The 21,622-nt window shown below is 42.8% G+C and overlaps 1 protein-coding gene across 8 annotated transcripts in view; it reads left to right on the top strand.

Annotated features, from left to right (window-relative positions):
• ANO8 (anoctamin 8) overlaps positions 1-21,622 on the top strand; it is a 69,553-nt gene that overhangs the window by 21,090 nt on the left and 26,841 nt on the right. For all 8 annotated transcript variants that reach the window (XM_039334706.1, XM_039334707.1, XM_039334710.1 and 5 more), the window contains 5 exons: positions 5,931-6,063; positions 9,344-9,482; positions 11,668-11,764; positions 15,162-15,278; positions 16,172-16,299. In XM_039334706.1, the coding sequence (XP_039190640.1) occupies positions 5,931-6,063; positions 9,344-9,482; positions 11,668-11,764; positions 15,162-15,278; positions 16,172-16,299 (614 nt within the window). The remainder of the gene's footprint in view (positions 1-5,930; positions 6,064-9,343; positions 9,483-11,667; positions 11,765-15,161; positions 15,279-16,171; positions 16,300-21,622) is intronic.

Below are 21,622 nucleotides of genomic sequence, written 5' to 3'. Positions count from 1 at the left end.
CCTCTTATTCCTCTGGAATGCACTCTCCTGGGAATGCAGCCTACTATATCCCATCACAATCAAGGTTCCTACTTGACGGTTTTGTTCAGACATAGGTTTCATCGTCCGCTTTGCAAGCTTTGACCTATGTCTTCAACACTGCATGGCCTCCAAGCCTTCTAGCAGTTAATTTGCTAATGGGCAAATTGATGCATCTTCTCTGTTTGATATCAATGGATATGTATGAACATTAGGGCATCCTGCAGTAGGCATCCAGCTGTTTTACATAAGTTTTGCTGCAGATGCATATTTCAGTCACAGCAATAACCTACTGAAAGACAGTGTTTTGCTAATGTGCCCTTAACTTAAAAATTGATGGCACTTGGTTTTTCAATCCGCAGAATAAAGAATACAGCACTTAGCAAATAGAGATGCAGTTCAACAAATCATGATTAAGGGACATGATACAGTCAGTGAAAAAAGAATAATAGCATAGTTAGCATTTTCTTCTAAAAATGTGGATATAACATAGGCTCTTTACCATGAGTTAAATAACCCTAGCCTTAACCCAATCTAAAGAAAATATCAAGCTGGCATGAGTCTAAGTGTGACATTTGTTGTGTGGATAGATTTTATGTTGCAAGATTTTGGCTGAATGTTGGGAGAAATTCTTGGTCCAAAGTGGTTCGTTATTGGAATGAATTACCCAGTGGTGATGGATTTGAAGGTCTTCCAGCATTGATAAAGGAGAATATTTGTAGCTCAGAGTTGACATGAGGGCCCTTGTTGCTCTCTGAGCTTGGTTGTTTTCTTGCAGACCTTTCATTACCCAAACCAAGTAACATCATCAGAGCATGGATGATGTTACATCTGCAAGAAAGCAACCATGCACAGAGAGCAACAAGGTCCTCTCAGCATCCTTCACTTTATCCATGGTAGTGGATTCATCTGGACCTAGAGAGAATTTCTCATTCGTTCATTCATTCACAGAGGATTTCCCATTTATTTATCAATCAAATCTATATGGCCACCCATCTCACACGAAGTGATTCTGGGCAGCATACACTTGCAATAAAACTCAGGTAGTCCTTGACTTACGATCACAGTTGGTGACCAGAACTGTTGCTAAGAAAAGTGGTTGTTAAGTGAGTTGTGCCTCATTTTTATGACCTTTTTGCCATGGTTGTTAAGCAAATCACTGCAGTTGTTAAGTGAATCATGCAGTCGTTAAGTGTATCTGGCTTCCCCCATTAACTTCGCTCGTCAGAAACTTGCTGGCATGGTCGCAAATGGCAATCACAATGACTCTGGGATGCTGCAACAATTGTAAATACATGTCGGTTACCAAGCAACCAAATTTTGATAAGATGACCGTGGGGAGGCTGCAATGGTTGTAAGTGTGAGGACTGGTTGTAAATCACTTTTTTCAGTGCTGTTCTAACTTTGAATAGTTGCTAAACAAATTCTTGTAAGTTGTGCATTACTCATAAAACATTATACAAAAGCCATTTAAAATAGTTAAATATGAATAAAAAAATAAGGTGACAAAAGGGATCATATCAGATGATGCAGCCCACACAGAGGCTCTCTGTTGGCGGGTGATCCCCAGGCTTCCTGAAAAAGTCATGTTTTAAGGAATTTCTGGAAGGGTTGGGGCCAATCTCACGGGGGGGGGGGAGGGGAGATTTGATGTCCAAAGGTTGGATACCAGAGGCCAGCATCTACCAAACAGGTTCACGCTAAATACCAAATCCAAATACTCCATGCTAGGGCTTAACATAGATCTCTAAAAACATACATTCTTGCAAATGTTGGGTTCCATTTAAAAGCATATGCAGTATTCCGATATTTTCACAAATTAACAAGGTACACGTTTTGCCCTAAACAGAAAAAATTGTAAAAAGGAGCTGGTTTGGAAGTAAAATGTGACATCAATTTACAAAGCTGGTATGCATTTAAGGACTCAACTAATTATTGTGTTCATGGATTTGTTGGTATGAAAGAAGAAAAGTATCCCTGTTTATAATGTCATGGGAAACTGTACACTCTCTGTAACTAGATCATATGTAAGGGTGTAGGTCATTGGTGGCGAACCTATGGCACGCGTGCCAGAGGCGGCACTCAGAGCCCTCTTTGTGGGCACGTGTGCCATGCCCCGGAGATGGCAACCATCCCTCTTCAACCAGCTACCTGAGGTCCCACATGGCCGGGTGCATCCCGGCATGGCTGGTTTCCCTACCCCCCTATCCCGTCCCTCCTGGCCTTGCATGCTCTCCTTTTCCCGGGCACGACCCACTGCATCATCTCCTCAGCCAGCTGTCCAGCTCAGAGGCAGCTTCTCTGAACTGCTGGTGGTGGACTGTGGAGCCACAGAGTGTGCTGGTAGAGGAGCCGGCAGGCTGTGGCTGCTGATGGACACAGTCAGCCCCCATGTGCTCGCTGGCCTTTGTGTGCGGGGGGCGTCGATGACAGGCAGCAACTGCCCCAGCCCTTGCCTCACCTTGCTCCGTGGCAATGGTACCCCTGCCCTACCTCACCCTGCAGGATGAGCCTCCTGCCCACCATCCCACCTGCCAGAGACCCCCTGGATCTCCCCCAACCCTGCCTGGCCCCTACAGAATCCCTTCCCATGAGCAACATCGAGGTGACCACGCCCAGTTTGGCCACACCCAGCCAGTCTGCCACAGCCACGCCCACCCAGTGGGCCTCGTCCCACCTGGCACCCGGCGATAAATAAGTGGGTTTTGGGTTGCAGTTTGGGCACTCGGTCTCTAAAAGGTTCGCCAACACTGGTGTAGGTCTATACCAGGGGTGCCAAACTCAATTTCATTGAGGGCTGCATCAGCATTGTGGTTGCCCTTGGGGGGCCGGGGTGTGTGGCCAGGGTGGGTGTGACCTACTGGGTGGGCGTGGATAGAGTGGGTGTGGCCTACTGGGTGGGCATGGCCAGCTCTACATAGTTCGTGTCAAGGGTGCCTGTGGGGGCCTGGGCAGGAGTGGGACAGATCTGAGGGTCTCTGGCAGAAGGGGGTGGGACCGGGGCAAGCACCAAGGCACGGTCCATTTCTTCATTCCTCACAAAGGGTGACACCTCCCCAGCATGCACCCAGGGGGGCAGGGACAATGCAGCAGGGGCTGATTCCTCACTGTTTCTAGATGGCCTTGTGGAGCTAAGATTGAGTGGGTTTCAGCATAGATGGCCATCACAAAATTTTACATTGGCTCCCGGCTGGCCTGGGCCAGGGCCAAGGCAGAGGAGGCCATTCCCTCACTGTTTCCAGGATGGCTTCACGGGCCACATGAAACTACTTTGCGGGCCGCATCCGGCCCCCGGGCCTTATGTTTGACATGTCTGGTCTATACATATGTTGTATATATAGTATGTTTAAATGTGTGTTATGTATGTGTACACTTTGAGAGCAACTAAATTTCATTTTTAATGTGTGCCATTGTGCCCACAGTAAAAAAAAATGACAATGAAGGTTGTCTGTCTATCTATCTATCTATCTATCTATCTATCTATCTATCTATCTATCTATCTATCTATCATGTAAAGTTCACTATAAAATGTGTCCAAACCATGTGATAGAAAACACAGCAACACACTATACCAGGCTAAAATGGGTTTTGGTGATGCGTGATCTATTGTGCTGCAAGAGCACAATTCTTTTCTTAACATTTGATTGGAACCAAGGCATTATGTTAATCCATAGCATGGTTTATTTGGTTAAAATATGTGAGCACAGCAATTCTTGTTTCATTATCCTGGTTTAGGCTGTTATCTGAATCTGTCCGGAGTGTCAGTAATCATAGATTATATTGTGCAATCATATTGCTTGATTTACGGGACCCAGATACCACTACCCTCTCTTACAACTTTTCTCTATTTTCCTCTGTCTTTTCCATTTTTTTCCTCAACATTCACAAAATCCATTAAATAGAGAAAGATGGAATATCTTTACAGTGACTTATGACTGATAGCACTTACTGCTTATTATTTAAAAGCACATGCTCACTCCGAACATTACTTTATGCTCGTTAATGACTTTAATCTACTTTGTATTAATATTAATACTTGACCTTCTCTAAAATAAGCCTGCAGTCATCTCAGCGATGTCCATAACAAGATCATATGTGGTCCAGCAGTTAATTAATTAGACTTAAATAGCATCATAGGCACATGACAGTTAGAAACTTCAAGAGAGACAGAAAGACAGAAAGTTGTGCAAGAGAATTGGAGTGAGAACAAATGTGCCAGTTTGTTTGTTTGTTTTTTTCTCCACTACATCAGAGCATCAGAAGAGACTGTGCAGGTTTTAAACAGCAGCAATAGGAGGCAGTAAATAGAATGATTCATGGAAATTATTTTCACTGTCCTGGGAAAATAATACTTAATTGGGTTGCGTTCACTCAGCATCACTACATACTTTGGGAATGAGCCTAAAACTATTTTCACTAAAGGCCTACCAAGCTTATTAGATTTGTATTCTGGCATTCCTCCCAGAACTCAAGAAAGTCTACGTATCTAGCTTTCTCTCCAACTCTTGCTCACGGCAACAATCCTGTGAGGCAGGTTTTGCTGAGAGACAAGGACTGACCTCAAATCCATCAGTGAACTTCATAGTGGAGATGAGTTTGATCCTTGATATTTACTGCAGCAAAATATATGGGGAGCTAGAATCTCTTAGGACAGGAGTGCTGACAATGTAAATAATCCACTGTGACCTTGCACAGAGATGGGAAGCATAAAGGAGGGCATCCTCTCTAAGCTGTGAAAAAGGAGGGAGGACATTGAAGGTTATAACATGGTTGCAACAATCACAACTGTCAGAAGACAATTAATTGCTGGGTTCTAGTGAGCAATAAAGATTCTGCACTGGCTATGCTGGGATGGACGTGTGGGAGACTTTAGCTTAGGTGTAACCGGATGCAAAAGAGGAGATTCTGACATTGAACACTAAACCACACTTTTGGTGATGCGCAGTCTAAAGTTATTCCTGGACAAGGATAGAGTCATCGGGCTGATGCAATAGATGTGTCAGTTTTGATGGGGGAATTGCTTAATGCATGATTTGAAAACTGCAGTGGATGCAACAAACAACAGCAAGTGAGATGGCTAGCTGCTATCATAAAATACCACTGATTGCCATTTGGTTCCTGGGCTAATTGAAACCTCAGAAAGATTTACAATATATACCGGTAAGAGAACCCCTATAGTCAGCAGCTTCTGCAAAATTGGATTACTATGTCAAAATTGGCAAGATGGCGAATGGTGTGTATCACAATAAAGTCCATCAGCTTACACTGACTCTGTGTCAGTGACTCTGCCATATCGCTGACTTTGATGCACAGAGCCTTGGAAGCGGCTATCCATGGAGATATGTTTGATGTCAACCAGGAAGAAGGTTTTCTGCATTGTTTTGGAAGTTGTTTGGCACGTACATCTTGTTGAGCACTTTTATATTCATCTCAGCATTTGAGAGTTTGTGACAGAGCTGCCACATGAGTGGATATCCACCAATTAGGTTGGTTTTTGCTGACATGGAGGCCCCATGTCACTATACCAAATTATGCCAAGGCCTGTGATTGCCCTTTTATTTTCTGTCTCTTGGGCGTGCCAGTCTTACCCAATGTCATATTCGGCATTATTTATGACGCAGGGAACACTTAACTGGTGCCTCCTAATTATAGCTGAACTCTAATCCCCAGAAGGCCCAGCCAATATAGCTAATAATTAGGTATCCAGAGAGTACCATAGTAGGTTTCCAGCTCTGCTCAAAAGCATTGGAACCATGCATGTGGATGTTTGGGGTGTGTTTTTATGTTTGGCATGAGTGAGTGAGTGAGTGAGTGAGTGAGTGAGTGAGTGAATGAATGAATGCCATTAACTCCCAATTGGGGGAAGCGCTACTAGTCTTTGCATAATTAGAAATTGTGTTTCATCCTACCAGATACAACTGATGACCACACATTACTATGGTTGTTGAACCACATCCGTTTGGGAATCCCAGAGCTCATCATCCAGATTCGGCACCACAAGCACACCCGGGTCTATGCATTTTTTGTCACAGCAACTTATGAAAGGTAAATCCTCTTGAAGGTTGGTAAGAGGGAAAGATGGGCAAGTTGTCAGCAATAGATGGGCAATAAAGACTTAGACAGCCTAATACAGTGATGGCGAACCTTTTAGAGACCGAGTGCCCCAAAACTGGCCCTGCCCCCACCCCCACTCCCCCCCATCCCGCCTGCCCACAGGGCTACTCACTACCTACAGGGCCCGCCGCAGATCACCCAGGCAGCCCAGCAGCGCTATGGCGGTCACGCCCTCTGCCTGTGCCCTGCAGCATCAACTGTGCATGATAGGGTGTGAGGGCAGAGTCTTGTCTACGCTGCCTGGCTGCCATGTCCTTGGCTGCACTGCTCCGCGTGGGCCATACTCAGGGGCGACTCTCCTTCACGGGAGCTGCTGGAGAGGAGGGGGTCGCGGGGGGAAGCAAGGCTGGGGCAATGGCACGTGTGCCCACTGAGAGGGCTCCGAGTGCCGCCTCTGGCACCCTTGCCATAGGTTCGCCACCACTGGCCTAGTAATTTAACTACTGCTGGAGGAGGCACTAGATTAGAAGACTAGTCTAAAGCAGGGTTACTCAGCCTTTGAGCATGCTGGCTGGAGAATTCAGGGAGTTGATGTTCAAATATCTTAAAGTTGATAAGCTTGAGAAACATTGGTTTAAAGACTTGGAGATGGAGCAAAACCATGAAAATGGATATATTTTCCAATATTACATGGTACAGGCATATATAGAATCAGACTACAGGTAGCCCTCGATTTACAACCATAACCGAGCCCCAAATTTCTGTCACTAAGTGAAACATTTGTTAAGTGAATTTTGCCCCATTTTACGAAGTGTCTTGCCACAGTTGTTAAGTGAATCACTGCAATTGTTAAGTTAGTAACATGGTTGTTAAGGGAATCTGGCTTCCCCATTGACTTTTCTTGTCAGAAGGTAGCCAAAGATGATCACATGATCCTGGGACACTGCAACCGTCATAAATATGAGTCAGTTGGCACATGTCTGAATTTTGATCGCATGATCATGGGAATGTCACAATGGTTGTAACTATGAAAAACGGTCATAAGTCACTTTTTTCAGTGCTGTTGCAGCTTTGAATGGTCACTAAATGAACTGTTGTAAGTTGAGGACTACTTGTAATAGTCCATTTGAGCCAGGATTATTTTTTCTAACGTCAACAAATCTCAAGGGTCTCGGGAGACAGTTTTTGTGCTATCACCTTTTAATTTGGAGAGCTTGGAGTTCAACTCAAGAGCTTATGCATGCAAAATTAGAATAGAGTAGAGTAGAGTAGAGTAGAGTAGAGTAGAGTAGAGTAGAGTAGAGTAGAGTAGAGTAGAGTAGAATAGAATAGAGCTGGAAGGGACCTTGGAGGTCTTCTAGTCCAGTCCCCCACTCAAGCAGGAGAACCTATATCATCTCAGACAAGTGACTGTGAGACTTACAGAAAAGATGGCTGAAAATACATTTCTTCCTGGACTTTTTATGTAGGACAGTGTCAGGCCCAAACCCAGAGATGACACAGCAAAATCCAATTGAGTTCCACGCTTTATTTGCTTATACCTAATGGACAGCATTGTCCCAAACAAAGCTATAAGCAGTCCTCTTTTAAAACCATTCATTTAGTGAATATTCAAAATTACACTGAAAAAAGTGACTTATGACCAGTACTCACACTTACGACTGTAATAGTATTCCCATGATCAAATTCTGGTTGCTTGGCAACCAGCATGTATTTATGATGATTGCGGCATCTCGGGATCGTGTGATCACCATTCATTACCTTCCCAGTTGGCTTTCAACAAGAAAGTCAATGGGGGAACCAGCTTTGCTTAACAACTACACGATTCACTTAACAACCATGGCAAAAAAAGTCATCAAATTGGGTATGACTCACTTAACTATTGCCTTAACGATGGAAACCCTGGTCCAAATTGTGTCGTATGTCAAGAACTACCTGTGTAACCTTCTGCTCTGTTAGATATATCCTGAGAGATTCTTTAGGGCAGTGGTTCTCAACATTTTTAATGCCGCGAGCCCCAACCGGTTGTAAGTCAAGGACTACTCAACCGGTCGTAAGTTGAGAACTACTCAACTGGTACAGCACCGTTTGCAGAATGGGACTTTTGGCGGGCTCAGCAGAGCAGAGACAGCCTGGACAATTCCTATTGGCTTTTAAAAGCCAATAGAATTAGACTCTATTCAAGAGAGTCTATTCTATTGGCTTTCAAAAGCCAATAGAATAAAAGGGAGTAGCACAGCTAAGGAAAAGGGGGAAAAAATGGCGGACTGCGTTGTTTGGCAACCCTCGTGAAATGGTCGTTCGACCCCAAATGGGGTCCCCACCCACAGGTTGAGAACCACTGCTCTAGGGTGTAGCTATCCTCCCCATAAGAGACGCCACAGTTTCTCTGAGAAAGCTGGAACTTTTTAGGAAGCGATTGGACACACATTTGTCTGAAATGGTATATAGGGTGTCCTCTCTGAGCGGGGGGGGGGGTTGGATTAGAAGACCTCCAAGGTCCCTTCCAACTCTGTTATTCCTCGGTGTTGACAAAACTCTGCCCCACTGCTCCTCCAGGTGCGTTTCCATCAGAGAGAGAGTGCAGAATGCAACATACTATAGGTAATATAATCTGTGACGTTCTTGTAGTCTCTTAAAGGTCATCTGCTGAGTCCAGTTTCTCCTTAATCAAAGTAAACATAAAATAGTAAAACTCCTTGCCAGGTTACAGAAAGCAGTAGGTGGATCTTACTATATTTAATGTTGTAGATCAGTCTTTTTCATTCTGGTGTCTTATAGTTGTACTGAGGGGCACCAACTTGACAATGGTTGGTATATGTACATCAAAATCAATACACGACAAATGTATTTATTAAATTTTCATGCTACCCAGCTCACCGTCAGGTGCTTCTGGGCAGAGAGAAGCCACATTATTCCAGCAAATGTAGAAAACACGAAACAAGGTAGAGCAGAAATTGTGATCCTTCTTTTACATTTCTAGCCAGCATAGTGAAAGAAAAGGAATGCTGGGAGCTGTAGTTTAGCAGCTTGAAGGGTAACAGGTTTAGTGTTCTAATTCTAAGTGGATTTTCTTAGAGCCTTTTTCCCATTGCTGATTTGAAATATTTTTCACCCACCTTTCGGTCAGCCAAAAACTACTGGCATGGATTCCAGTACTAGCTAACATTTTTTGCAGACTTCAATTATCAAGATCATCTTCAGATTTCTCATCTAAAATCTGAAGGTGAACCTCATTTTCTCACTTTCCTGCGTGCCCCTCTCTTGGCAGTTTGCTCCGGGGGGCAGACGAGATTGGTTTGCGGAAGCCTGTGAAGGCCGAATTTGGGGGTGGCATGCGCAGTTTCTCCTGCGAGGAAGATTACATCTACAAGAACATAGAAAATGAACTCTATTTTTTCACTTCTCAGGTGAGTCCTCTGGGGCAGTGAAAAGGAGAAAATCTCCTAGCGCTGATGATGTTTCCTAGTTTGGGTAGTGAAACATTGGCAAGAAAACAAGCAAGCTCAGAGAGCACCAAGGAACCCTCATGTCAACCCTGAGCTAGAAATATTCTCCTTTATTAGAAAAATCTCCTTCCCTTTGGTTCTAGTTGCTGTTTGGTAGGAATCCATTGATTGTTAAAAACCTCTACAGATGATCATGCTGGGTTGATCGAAAGATTTGCTAGGTCAGACAAACTCCGGGTTCCACAAAGATTTATTGTTTCAATGATCTCAGGAAAGGAGGCAGAGACCTCTCCAATCTGTCCCCAAGGAGCTGTTTTTTATTAATAGTTTGCCACTCTGCACAGAGGCTCTGTAGAGTCCTTATAGCTAATGGCCCTCCATTCCTCTTTCTAACTCGGTTAATAAGCAGGACTATGCGTTGCATTCATGTCCCCAAAGCTTTGGACGAGGCATCTGAAATCCCTATGAACACTGCCCACAAATTGCAATGTTTATTGAAGGCAAAGAGGGAGGATCATGTTGATAGGATTGCATTCATTTAGTGTGAAATTCAGTGAAATTCAGTGGAAATGAAATCAAATGTCATTCAAAACTAAGAATGCCTCACGGCTAGGCGTGTCATCATCCAGACTTCTGAATCTGGCAGCCTAATTAGCACAATATTTCAATTAGACTAATAGGCGAATTCACCCACTTTGCATTCATTGGATGCATTTTGAACACAAGAGAGTACACTGACACACCCTCCTCTGGCTCTCCCTTCTTACCCCATGAGTTCCATTTTTGGAGATCAAACGTTCTTCCTCCCTCTGGGATCCCGTGGGATCATCCACTTAGCCCTTCATTGCCAAATGCTTTTGTTCATTTAGGGCAGGAGTCTCCAAACTTGGCAACTTTAAGACTTGTGGACTTCAATTCCCAGAATATCTTAGCCAGCCCTGCTGGCTAAGGAATTCTGGGAGTTGAAATCCACAAGTCTTAAAGTTGCCAAGTTTGGAGATCCCTGACTTAAGGGCTTCCCTTTCTAACTCCTGCTATTTCACGTGCTGTGTATCAAAACAGGGTCAGTCTGGCTCACAGGGCACCCCTATCCAATGGCCCCCATATTTGCACTCTGCTGTTCCCAGCTACGGTAATAGCTTTTTAATGAAGAAAAGAACGAGGGGGGACATGATAGCAGTGTTCCAGTATCTCATGGGCTGCCCCAAAGAAGAGGGAGTCAAGCTATTCTCCAAAGCACCTGAAGGCAAGACAAGAAGCAACGGATGGAAACTAATCAAGGAGAGAAGCAACCTAGAACTAAGGAGAAACTTCCTGACAGAACAATTAACCAGTGGAACAACCTGCCTCCAGAAGCGGTGAATGCTCCAACACTGGACGTTTTTAAGAAGAGACGGGACAGCCATTTGTCCGAAATGGTATAGGGCAGTGATTGCGAACCTTTTACAGACCGAGTGCCCAAACTGCAACCCAAAACCCACTTATGCATCGTCGGGTGCCGGGTGGGTGTGGCCCATTGGGTGGGTGTGGCTGCGGTGGTAACGGCAGACTGGGTGGGACTAAAAAGTTCCATCAGTCCCAACTTTGCAAGATCTTTTTTTTCCCATGAGAAGTTGAAATTGACTGATTGATTGAACTTTTTTTTTTGCACATGGCGGCAGAGGCCTAAAGCGAAAAGGTTTTATAAAACCCAGCTGAAAGCCTGGGACTGGGGCAACGGCATGTGTACCCACAGAGAAGGCTCTGAGTGCCGCCTCTGGCACCCGTGCCATAGGTTTGCCACCACTGGTATAGGGCTTCCTGCCTGACCTGGGGGTTGGACTAGATAACCTCCAAGGTCCCTTCCAATTTTATTATTATTATTATTACATCTGCAGATCAGGTCTGCCTGCACAAAGCAGTATTTCCTGCACAGACAGCTTTGTTGAGTGGGGTTATTTTCTCAGTCCTGGAACAGTCTGTCCTCTGTCTTTGCTTTGGATGGAGTCGTGTGTCCTGAATCACAGCCGGCTGGAACAATGTGGTCTAGTAGGAGAGAATGAATGGCTTTCAAGAGAGCTGTAGAGACCTGATCCAGCCATGGACATGGCTTTGAATGAGAGGCTGGTGACCCAAACTCTTCATGGCTTGTCCCTCCTGCTTTCAGGAACGCCAAAACATCATCAGGTATTGGCTGGAGAATCTGCGGGCCAAGCAAGGTGAAGTGCTGCACAACATCCACTTCCTGGAAGGGCAGCCAATCAGTGAGTTGGGGATGGGGGCTAGCAGGTGGGAGGTGCTAAGTGCTGTGCCTCTGCCAGTTAAAACCAGAATTTATTTTTTTTTTTTTTGCACAAGTTTCCATGCCATGCTGAAACTTCTCTGGGCCATGTCTTTCACACTTGCTCAGTGTTAGAAAAGTCTGATTTTGAAACTGAATGTTCATATACTTCTTATTCGAATTTCTGTGGCCACCCATCTCACATGTCTGACAACGAGCAGTTTACAAACAATTAAAACAAATATAAAAACAAAAAAAGAATGATATAACCCTTTAAAAATAAGAGGAAAATAACATGAAAGCATATAAAAACGATGTTAAATACATAAAAGGTACAGCCCATAGTATTCCTTTACTTACGACCATTCATTTTGCTATTGTTCGAAGTTATGTCCGGCTTGAAAAAAGCAACTTATGACCGTTTCTCGCATTTAACAATGTTGCAGCATCCCTTTGGTCACATGATGAAAATTTGGGTGCTTGGCAACCAGCATATATTTGCCGTGGTTGCGACATCCCGGAGTCAGTGATTATCAGCCAGCTGCTAACAAGCAAAGTCAATGGAGGAAGACAGATTCGTTTAACACAGGGGTCCTCAAACTTGGCCACTTTAAGACTTGTGGACCAACTCCCAGAATTCCCCAGCCAGCATGGTTTAACAGATAACACGATTTATTTAACAACCACAGTGATTCGTTTCATGAACGCAGCAAAACAAAGGTTGTAAAACTGAGTGCAACTCACTTAATGACCGCCTCACTTAATGACAGAATGTCTGGTCTTAATTGCAGTCATAAATCGAGGATGACCTGTAATACCATTCAGTAAAACAGTCAATGCAGCCACTGGTCCCCATGGTGGTTGGTTAAACCATGTCTCTGAGACCTTGCAAAAAGCCAGAAAGGGATATAATGGCTACCTCAAATTAAAAAAAAATAACTAATCTCATAAATCCAGGCATGCTCGTGTCCATTAATTTGGATTGTCTTATCTGTGATTTATTTTAACACAGAGAGTGGTTGGATTGGGGTTAGCAGCTGGAATACTTGGGCCAAACCTGGCCCTTTGAAGCAAAAGTCTCAGGTCCTCCCCTGTCGACCTTGAAATAAAACTGCTGTAATTGGAATTTTATCTGAACATATTGGCTGAGACAGGCACCACTTCTTCCTTCCTTCCTAAGGGGCACCTTGTAAATTGACTCATAGATCGAGACCATTTTTAAAAAGAACATTTAATATTCACCTGCCAAATTAGATGCTTTTGTTCCTTCCCTTCCCTGCCCCCAATTCCCATGTTCAAACCATCCCTGAAATGGATCGTGCTGAAAAGAATTTTAATCAAGTGAAAATTTAATTAGGGCAAAGTGTAGAATTGCAAGTGCAGGAGAATGAAGAAAATTAACAGAAGAACATTAGTCTTCGCCTTCCTTCACCCCTGGACAGCTGAGGCGCCATCTAAATATTTAATAGAAATCAAGTAATTACCAATTTCCCTGAATTGTAGCTCCTTGTGGGATAGGGTGGGGTGAGGCCAGATGAGGGGGCTAGATAGCTTAAAGCACCCTAGTCTTAGAAAGATGAGGGTGCTGTAAAGTCAGAGAAGGTAAAATCTTTCAGTGGCTGGAAATGATGGTTATAGCACAGATAGTCCTTGACTTACAATCATTCGTTTAGCAACTCTTTGAAGTTATAACAGTACTGGAAAAAAGTGACTTACAACCAGTCCTTGCTCTTATGACTATTGCAGCATTCCCATCAGAATTTGGATGCTTAGCAACAGGCATGTAGACAAGACGGTTGCAGCATCCAGGGCTCGCCATTTGTGACCTTCCCAGCTGGCTTCTAATAAGAGAAGTCAGTAGGGGAACCTGGATTAACTTAACGGCCACATGATTCACTTAACTACTGAAGTGATTCATTTAACGTGGCGGGGAAAAAGGTCACAAAATTGGGTGCTACTCACTTAACAACTGCCTTCCTTAGCAATGGAAATTCTAATCCCAATTGTGATTGTAAATTGAGGACCATCTGTATTTGCACATCAGGAAACCAGATAGCACCAAAGATAAAGAAATTGCACAGGAATTGTACCTAGTTCAAAAACGGAAATGAAATAAACGTGAGGGATGAATGTGAGGAGGAATAATAAAGATGTGTTGGTTATTGTATGAGGCCTAATCATTAGGTCCCACACATGTTATTTTAGTCTATCTTAATCATTGCTGTCAAAAGCATCAAGGCACATAAAAAGATGAGCTTTGTTCATCTTGACTTTTTTCACCATGCTGTGCAGACACCCTGATCACTATAATAATATATCCTAAACATATATTAATATACACTTGAAAGGAAGATGAGGTTGAATTTAAAACAGTCACTCTCTAAAAGAGATTAAGAGGGGAAAAAACTGTTTATCCTTCCAAAAGCCACACAATTTAATCCTATGCTGCTATCTTTTAGAAAATCCCTTAACATTTATCACATAGAGCAGATCATGGTGGAAAGCAATTTTATCACCCCATGCTGATTTTGGACTGTTATTCCTTGGTTCTTGGTATTTCCTTTTCCAATATAGTAATATATCCATTGTTTTTCGCTGTTTGCCACTGTTTCCTGCCTGTTTTATTGTTCTAATAAATTGCATGACATCTAGATTGGTTCTGTTGATTGAGATAGTTTATAAACTGAACAAAGGAAATTTGGATAAATATTTATTCATGGTCTGTTTGAGGGCCATAACACACCACATGTTTATTATTCTTTTCTCTCTCTCTCTCTCTCTCTCTTTGGTTTTTGTATTTTGAGTTCAGTTGTTCCTCTTTCATATTGTGGTATTTAAACGGAGCAAGCTCAAATTGTATTGATTGTCCTCATGCACCAAATGATCAAGCTTGCCTCTGGGTCTGACTTGAGCGTAATTAGAAAATAAAAAGAATAAGCTGGCTTAGTCTCTTGTTTGAAAGAGTTTACACCTGTAAGGCAAACAAAACATAGGCAAAACAGGACAATCCAGAACTCTCTAGGGCAGGAAGAGGAACAGCCTCACTGTTTACCTTCTAGTAAATAATTGCTATTTTATAAATAGACCAAAACAGAAACACCCACAGCCCATTGTAGTTCCTTGAGGTTAAAACTCATGGCACATTCTCAGCAGTCTGAATGGGCCTTCCACCTCAAAAGGATGCCTGCTTCATGCTCTGGAGTGCATTTCCAGATTCAGTCTGTTTTGTGGCCTATTGCTAGCACAGTGGCTATCTGTCCAGGGACATGCTTGACCATGGTAGTGTCAAAAAATGGAGTCCAGGGGTCTATGGTTAGTGTGGAGAGCTTAAAAAGAGATTTCTGGATCTTTGCTCTGCTCTGTTCTTCTTTTTTTCACAGTTCCTGAGCTGGCTGCTCGTGGCATCCTCCAGCAAGTCTTCCCCATCCACGAGCAACGGATTCTGAACCGGCTGATGAAATCATGGGTACAAGCCATTTGTGAAGCCCAGCCTTTGGGTATGGTCCCTTGATTCACATAGGTCACTGCCTAGAACATTTACCTCCACGCTTCTATTTTTTTTTCCACTGCATTCTACTAAAGTAGCTCACGGGATTTGTTTTGCTTTATTAGAGTTGAAAATTAATGCTCTTTTTTTCCCCATTTGAAATCATAATCTGCCTTTTGCTTGCCCAGCACAAAAGTCCTGACTCTCTAATATGATCTGAACCTAATCATTTATTTCATGCTGAGTCAGATCAGTATAAGCATTTTATGTGCAGATTTGCACTAAGTTCAGATCTGCTATAACCCAGGCAAACACAAGATAGCAGTAAAGGATTATTTTTCTGGATCTTTTTGCCGCCCTCTATTGGTTATACAGATCTTGCAATTTAAATACATAGGTAGTACAGTAGCAGTAGCAGTTGACAGCTAGAAGTTGCACATCATTTTCTAAGTGCGTGGAGTGGCTTTCGTACTAAATACGAAAAACAATACTCAATGGAAGTGAAAGAAACTGCGTATGATGGGGGGGAAAGGTTGGAAGTTAATTATTATTGCAAAAGACAAGGAAGAAAGATGGACAGAAAAAAGTAGTTGAAAAAGAACAATCAAAGAATAAAGACTAGAAGACTGAAAAGTCCCAGGGTATTAGAAAAAGTTAGGAAAGTGAATGGAGATATGATTGATGGGTTGACAGTCACTTAGATCTGGTATAGACTACCTGACAGCTGAGGAAAAAGGTCATTCTTGTTCCTTGTCCCTTTGTCATATTAATGAAATGTAATTTGTTCTTTGATTGAACTGAGAGATCTCTGTAAGTAGCACAGTTTCAGGAAAGAGTGATCTTGTCTTTTCTTTCATGTTTTGTCCTTATGTTCTCCTGAAACTGTCCCTCTTCTTCCACCAGATGAAATATGTGACTATTTTGGGGTGAAGATTGCCATGTACTTCGCATGGCTGGGCTTCTATACGTCAGCCATGGTGTACCCTGCTGTGTTTGGCTCCCTCCTTTACACCTTCACAGAGAATGATCAGGTGAGGCATTGGAGTACAGAGCGATGGCATGGTGGCCTTCTGGATTTGTCCTACTTCTGTCTGAAGAAGCTGAGAATCAGATTTCTGGTAGGCCTATGTATATGCGGCAGTCATCTTCATTCTTTCTGTTTTTTCATAATTCATTACTTTTTTCCTTCCTTCTCTACGTCTCTATCAAATAATAGCAGTTAAACTATGGACAGTGATGGCAAACCTTTTAGAGACCGAGTGCCCAAAAACTGGCCCCGCCTCTGCTCCACCCCCACCCCACCTGCCTGCAGGCCACTCACCGCCTCCAGGGTCCACCGCAGATTACTCAGGCAGCCCAGCAGTGCCATGGCGGCCACTTCCTCTGCCCGCACCCTGCAGCATCAACTATGCGGGATGGGGCATGAAGACAGAGTCTTGTCTACACTGCCTGGCTGCCATGTCCTTGGCTGCCCTGCTCCGTGTGGACCACGCTTGGGGGCAACTCTCCTCCCGGGGGGCTGCTGGTGAGGAGGGGGCTGTGGGGGAGGCGAGGCTGGGGCAACGGGACATGTGCCCACAGAGAGGGCTCCAAGTGCCGCCTCTGGCACGCATGCCATAGGTTCGCCACCATTGCTATAGGATATTTGGCACCTTAGACCCCAATATCCATTAGAAGCCCCTTAAATACCTTGTGAACTGTGAACTATAAAGTTTGAAATATTAGATATTTTGAAACAGCTAAATATTTCAAATATTAATATATATTTGAAATAGTCAATATTGTTGGGGTACAAGCCAAATATCCTACAGCTTAATTGTTATTATTGATAGAGGTGAAGAGAAGAAAGGAAAAAAGTAATGAAGTGAGGAAAAAAGAGAAAGTATGAAGATTACTGATGTATATACATAGCTGGAGAAGACTCCTGCGAGTCCCTTGGACTGCAAGGCGTTCAAACCGGTCAGTCCTAGAAGAGATCAACCCCGACTGCTCTTTAGAAGGCCTGATCCTGAAGTTAAAACTCAAATACTTTGGCCACCTAATGAGAAGGAAAGACTCACTGGAGGAGGGCCTAATGCTGGGAAAGATTGAGGGCAATAGCAGAAGGGGACGACAGAGAAGGAGGTGGCTGGATGGAGTCCTGCTTTATGATCATTTAACGCTCCAATTTTATTTTTGCCAAGAAGCTCCTAATCCTGTTAGGCAAGGAATTGCAAAGGAAAAACCAGAAGAAAATTAAGTGTCAGCAATTTTAGCATCGCCATTTTACAAACTTTCTTGCTGCAGTTAAGCGAGTAACTGCAGTTGTTGAGATGGTAACACAGTTGTTAAGTGAATCTGGCTTCTCCATTGATGTTGCTTATCAGAAGGATGCAAAAAGGGATCATATGACCCCAGGATACAGTCATAAATATGAGTCAATTGCCAAACATCCAAATTTAGATCACGTGATCATGGGGATGCCTCAGTGGTCATAAGTGAGAAAAATGGTCATACGTTTTTCAGTGCCATTGTAACTTTGAACGGTCACTAAACAAACTGTTGTAAGTCAAGGACTACCTGTATAGGATTTATGTTTGTTTCTTTAGAACAGTTTATTGTGTTATTCGTTCCTTTATTGGCTACTTTTCAGAGTTATCTGTGCCAGAGTAGCTCATAATGTTATTTAAAAATCCTAATCTGGTTATTCCAGAGATATAAAATTATAATAAATAAATAAGATACTAATGAAAACTACAAGTAGAATAAAACAATTGTTTAAAAACCCCAGTTAGGATAATTAAAGAAAAACTCTATGTTTGCCTTAAAAATAAATCATTGAATTCACACATAACTTTCTAGGAATATATTTCTAGAAAATTAGTGGAAAGGGCCCCATGGCCAGTTCTCATCACCCCAAAACTTTTTATTCATTGATTTTATTTATGAAATTTATATGCTTGTAAACCTAGCAGTTTGAAAGCATGCAACTGCAAGTAGATAAATAGGTACTGCTTTGGTGGGAAAATACCAGGGACATGACAAGATCCCCTTCAGGCATCCCCTGGGCAACTGTGATATCACCTGATAATCCTTTCAACCTAATCCTTTCAATCCTTTCGACACGAATATAGTAGTAATTTATAGGCCACCCTTCTCACTCTCCAAAGGTTCTCTGGATTATCGGAGGTAGGCAACCTTGGCTTTTTTATGACTCGTGGACTTCAACTCCCAGAATTCCTGCACCAGCATGGCTCAGCTTGGAAACCTCTCCCTTTCCCCTCAGCATGGCTGGCTCAGGAATTCTGGGAGTTGAAGTCCACGAGTCATAAAAGAGCCAAGGTTGCCTACCCCTGGGATAGGTGAATTCTTGCTGAAGGACCATAGAATTGAGCCTCAGCTTCGGCTACAAATTATGATGATGTGAAAATGTTGATACATGCATTTTGATATTGTGATGAATACATGGTCATATTAAAGGCTCGGGTAGACTTCTTTGGAATCAGGGAACGTATGTGTCACTCAGGGTGCATAGGTGTTCCATTTATAATAATAATAATAATAATGATAAAGTTGGAAGGGACCTTGGAGGTCGTCTAGTCCAACCCCCTGCTCAGGCAGGAAACCCTATACCATTTTGGACAAATGGCTGTCCAGTCTCTTCTTAAAAACTTCCAGTGTTAGAGCATTCACCGCTTCTGGAGGCAGGTTGTTCCACTGGTTAATTGTTCTAACTGTCAGGAAGTTTCTCCTTAGTTCTAGGTTGCTTCTCTCTTTGGTTAGTTTCCATCCGTTGCTTCTTGTCCTGCCTTCAGGTGCTTTGGAAAATAGCTTGACTCCCTCTTCTTTGTGGCAGCCCCTGAGATATTGGAACACAGCTATCATGTCCCCCCTCGTCCTTCTCTTCGTTAAACTTGACATACCCAATTCCAGCAACTGTTCCTTATATGTTTTAGCCTCCAGTCCCTTAATCATCTTTGTTGCTCTTCTCTGTACTCTTTCTAGAGTATACTAACCCATCATATACTTACCCATCAAACCCTTTGCAACATAGGTTTGCAGCAACCCCTACAGGCAGCTGTGGGCAACTCTAAATCAGCCTGTAATTGTTGCATGATGTTGCATGCAAGTATGGATGGAAGTCAGTGGCTTGGGCCATGTCACAACACACACTGTATCCTCTCCTTTAACCCTCAAGAGTGCCAATGGGTCTGAGCAACTAATGACAACATTCTGGCAGATTGACATGGATGCAACTGATCCCTGGCCCTGTCTTAACTTTATAAAGGTTAAAACCATTTTTCTTTGGCACTTGGAACCAAATAGGCTATGAAAGTAGAAGTGCTGAAAAGGTGTAATATGATCAAAGCCCTGAACTTTTGTGAATCTTTTGATGTCACATTCTGCCAAATGAAGATTTGTTTGTTTTTTTAAAGGAAGAGATAATGATACAAGCAGTAACTGGGTTACTTTCACTTTAGAGTCCAACTTGGCTTTCAGCTGTTGAGGTAAAGACTTCCTTCAGTTCTTAACGAGCAGCCTCTCTGTGGATAGACAAGGAGGCTAATCTACCACCTGATAGCTAAGGAATGTAGACTGGTGCAGTTGTGACTCTTTGAGACTCTAAGCATACCATTATGTGGTGTGTATTACAGTAAACTCCAGACTTGTGCCACTTAAGACGAGATCGCAAGATCTTCCTTCTCCAAATGCAATCATACTTGGCAAACCACTGAAAGTAGGCAGAAATAGAACAGGGATGCTTGGAATCGGTTAGAACTTAACTGGGTCTGTTCGAAGTCCCACTTTGTGCTATTCTAACAGTGGAAAGCTTTATTTCTCTACCAAGAAGACAATCTAGAAACAATAAGTGTCCTTTGTAATTCTCTCCAGGATCTTGTAATCAGATTACCTACCTGCATTCACTGGGATTCTGCTTACTATCCTGGCTAATGATTTGACATTTTCTCTATAGTTTCTCAGTGTTTAAAAATGTAACCAAAAGACCCTAATTCAACCTGTAGCTGCTAATGCCGTAAGTTAATTAGTTCTTGTATGTTGTACCTATCCATTCCCTATGGACATGTACAAAAATCCAGTGCCTTTAAATGATGATCAGACTTAAGTTAACCAAGGATGGATCTGACCTCTGTAATAGATAGTCTTCAATGTGCAACCATTTGTTTAATGACCATTTGAAGTTACAACAACACTGAAAAAATGACTTACAACTTTTACAACTGTTGCAGCATCCCCACAGTCACATGATCACAATTTCGGTGCTTGGCAACCAGCATGTATGTATGATGGTTGCAGTGCAACCCTCATGTGACAGCCTTTTGCCATCTTCCCAGCTAGTTTCTGACAAGCAAAGTCACTAAGGGAAGCTGGATTTGTATAACAACCACATGATTCACTTAACAACCGTAGTGATTCGCTTAACAACTGTGGCAAAAAAGATCATAACATCGGATTAACCACCACCCTGCTTAGCAACTGGAATTCTGGTCCTAATTGTCATTGTAGATGGAGGCCCACCTGTCATCATAACCAATTAAGTAAATGAAAACTATCAAAGGCTGTGACGTCCCAGATGAACTTCTGGGAAACATCTGAGCATTGTTAAGAATAGGGTGGTGGATCAGATGGATGATTTGATCTTTTGAAAGGGGATCTTCTCTCTTGCTCAATGGTTACTAGTATCCATGGTTAACAATGCACCTTCCAGCTTCAAAGGCAGTCTACCTTTACTAGGGTAACCTGCTGTATCCTCCACAATGCTTCTGATCACCAACTAACCCTAAGGATTTTACCACCAAACCAGTCCCTATTTTTTGGCTTCAGAGAGAGAGAGAAAAAATCCTGATTTTATATATATAATGACTAGGTATGAGTACGACAAAGGAACCTGTTTGTGCAAAGGTGAGATGTCAAATCCAAGGAGCGTGTGAAATGTCCCTGTTTTGAAATATTTCAAGTGCAGCATCCTATTTTGAGTGGAACAGACTGTCTGGAACATTTTGAAAAGATTTCAGATTCAAAAACAGAGATGCTGCAAGCCTAAAACACTTACATTTGTTGTCTGAACAATCCCATCCTCAAAGCAGCACCATTCATATTTGAAATGTGACATGTCTGAAATTTTGTGCTAGGAATGTTTTGGAATGAAACATTTGGCACACTACTGCTAAGGTGCAGAGGAAAGGGCTGTTCCCTTCATGTCATCAGATCTATCTGGCTGGCCATTATGGAAAGGTGAATTTTGAGTTAAATTATAGGCCAAGATTACTGGTTTGTAATAAGATAAGATAACCTTTATTGTCATTTTTATACTGTGGGCACAATGGCACACATCAAAAATGAAATTTAGTTGCC

This window comes from Crotalus tigris, unplaced genomic scaffold (genome assembly GCF_016545835.1).
Source record: "Crotalus tigris isolate CLP2741 ecotype Arizona unplaced genomic scaffold, ASM1654583v1 scf7180000017633.3093840, whole genome shotgun sequence".
In the NCBI taxonomy this organism is placed as follows: Eukaryota; Metazoa; Chordata; class Lepidosauria; order Squamata; family Viperidae; genus Crotalus; species Crotalus tigris.
The sequence above is the reverse complement of the archived record's forward strand: the minus strand, read 5'-3'. Positions and strand labels throughout refer to the sequence as shown.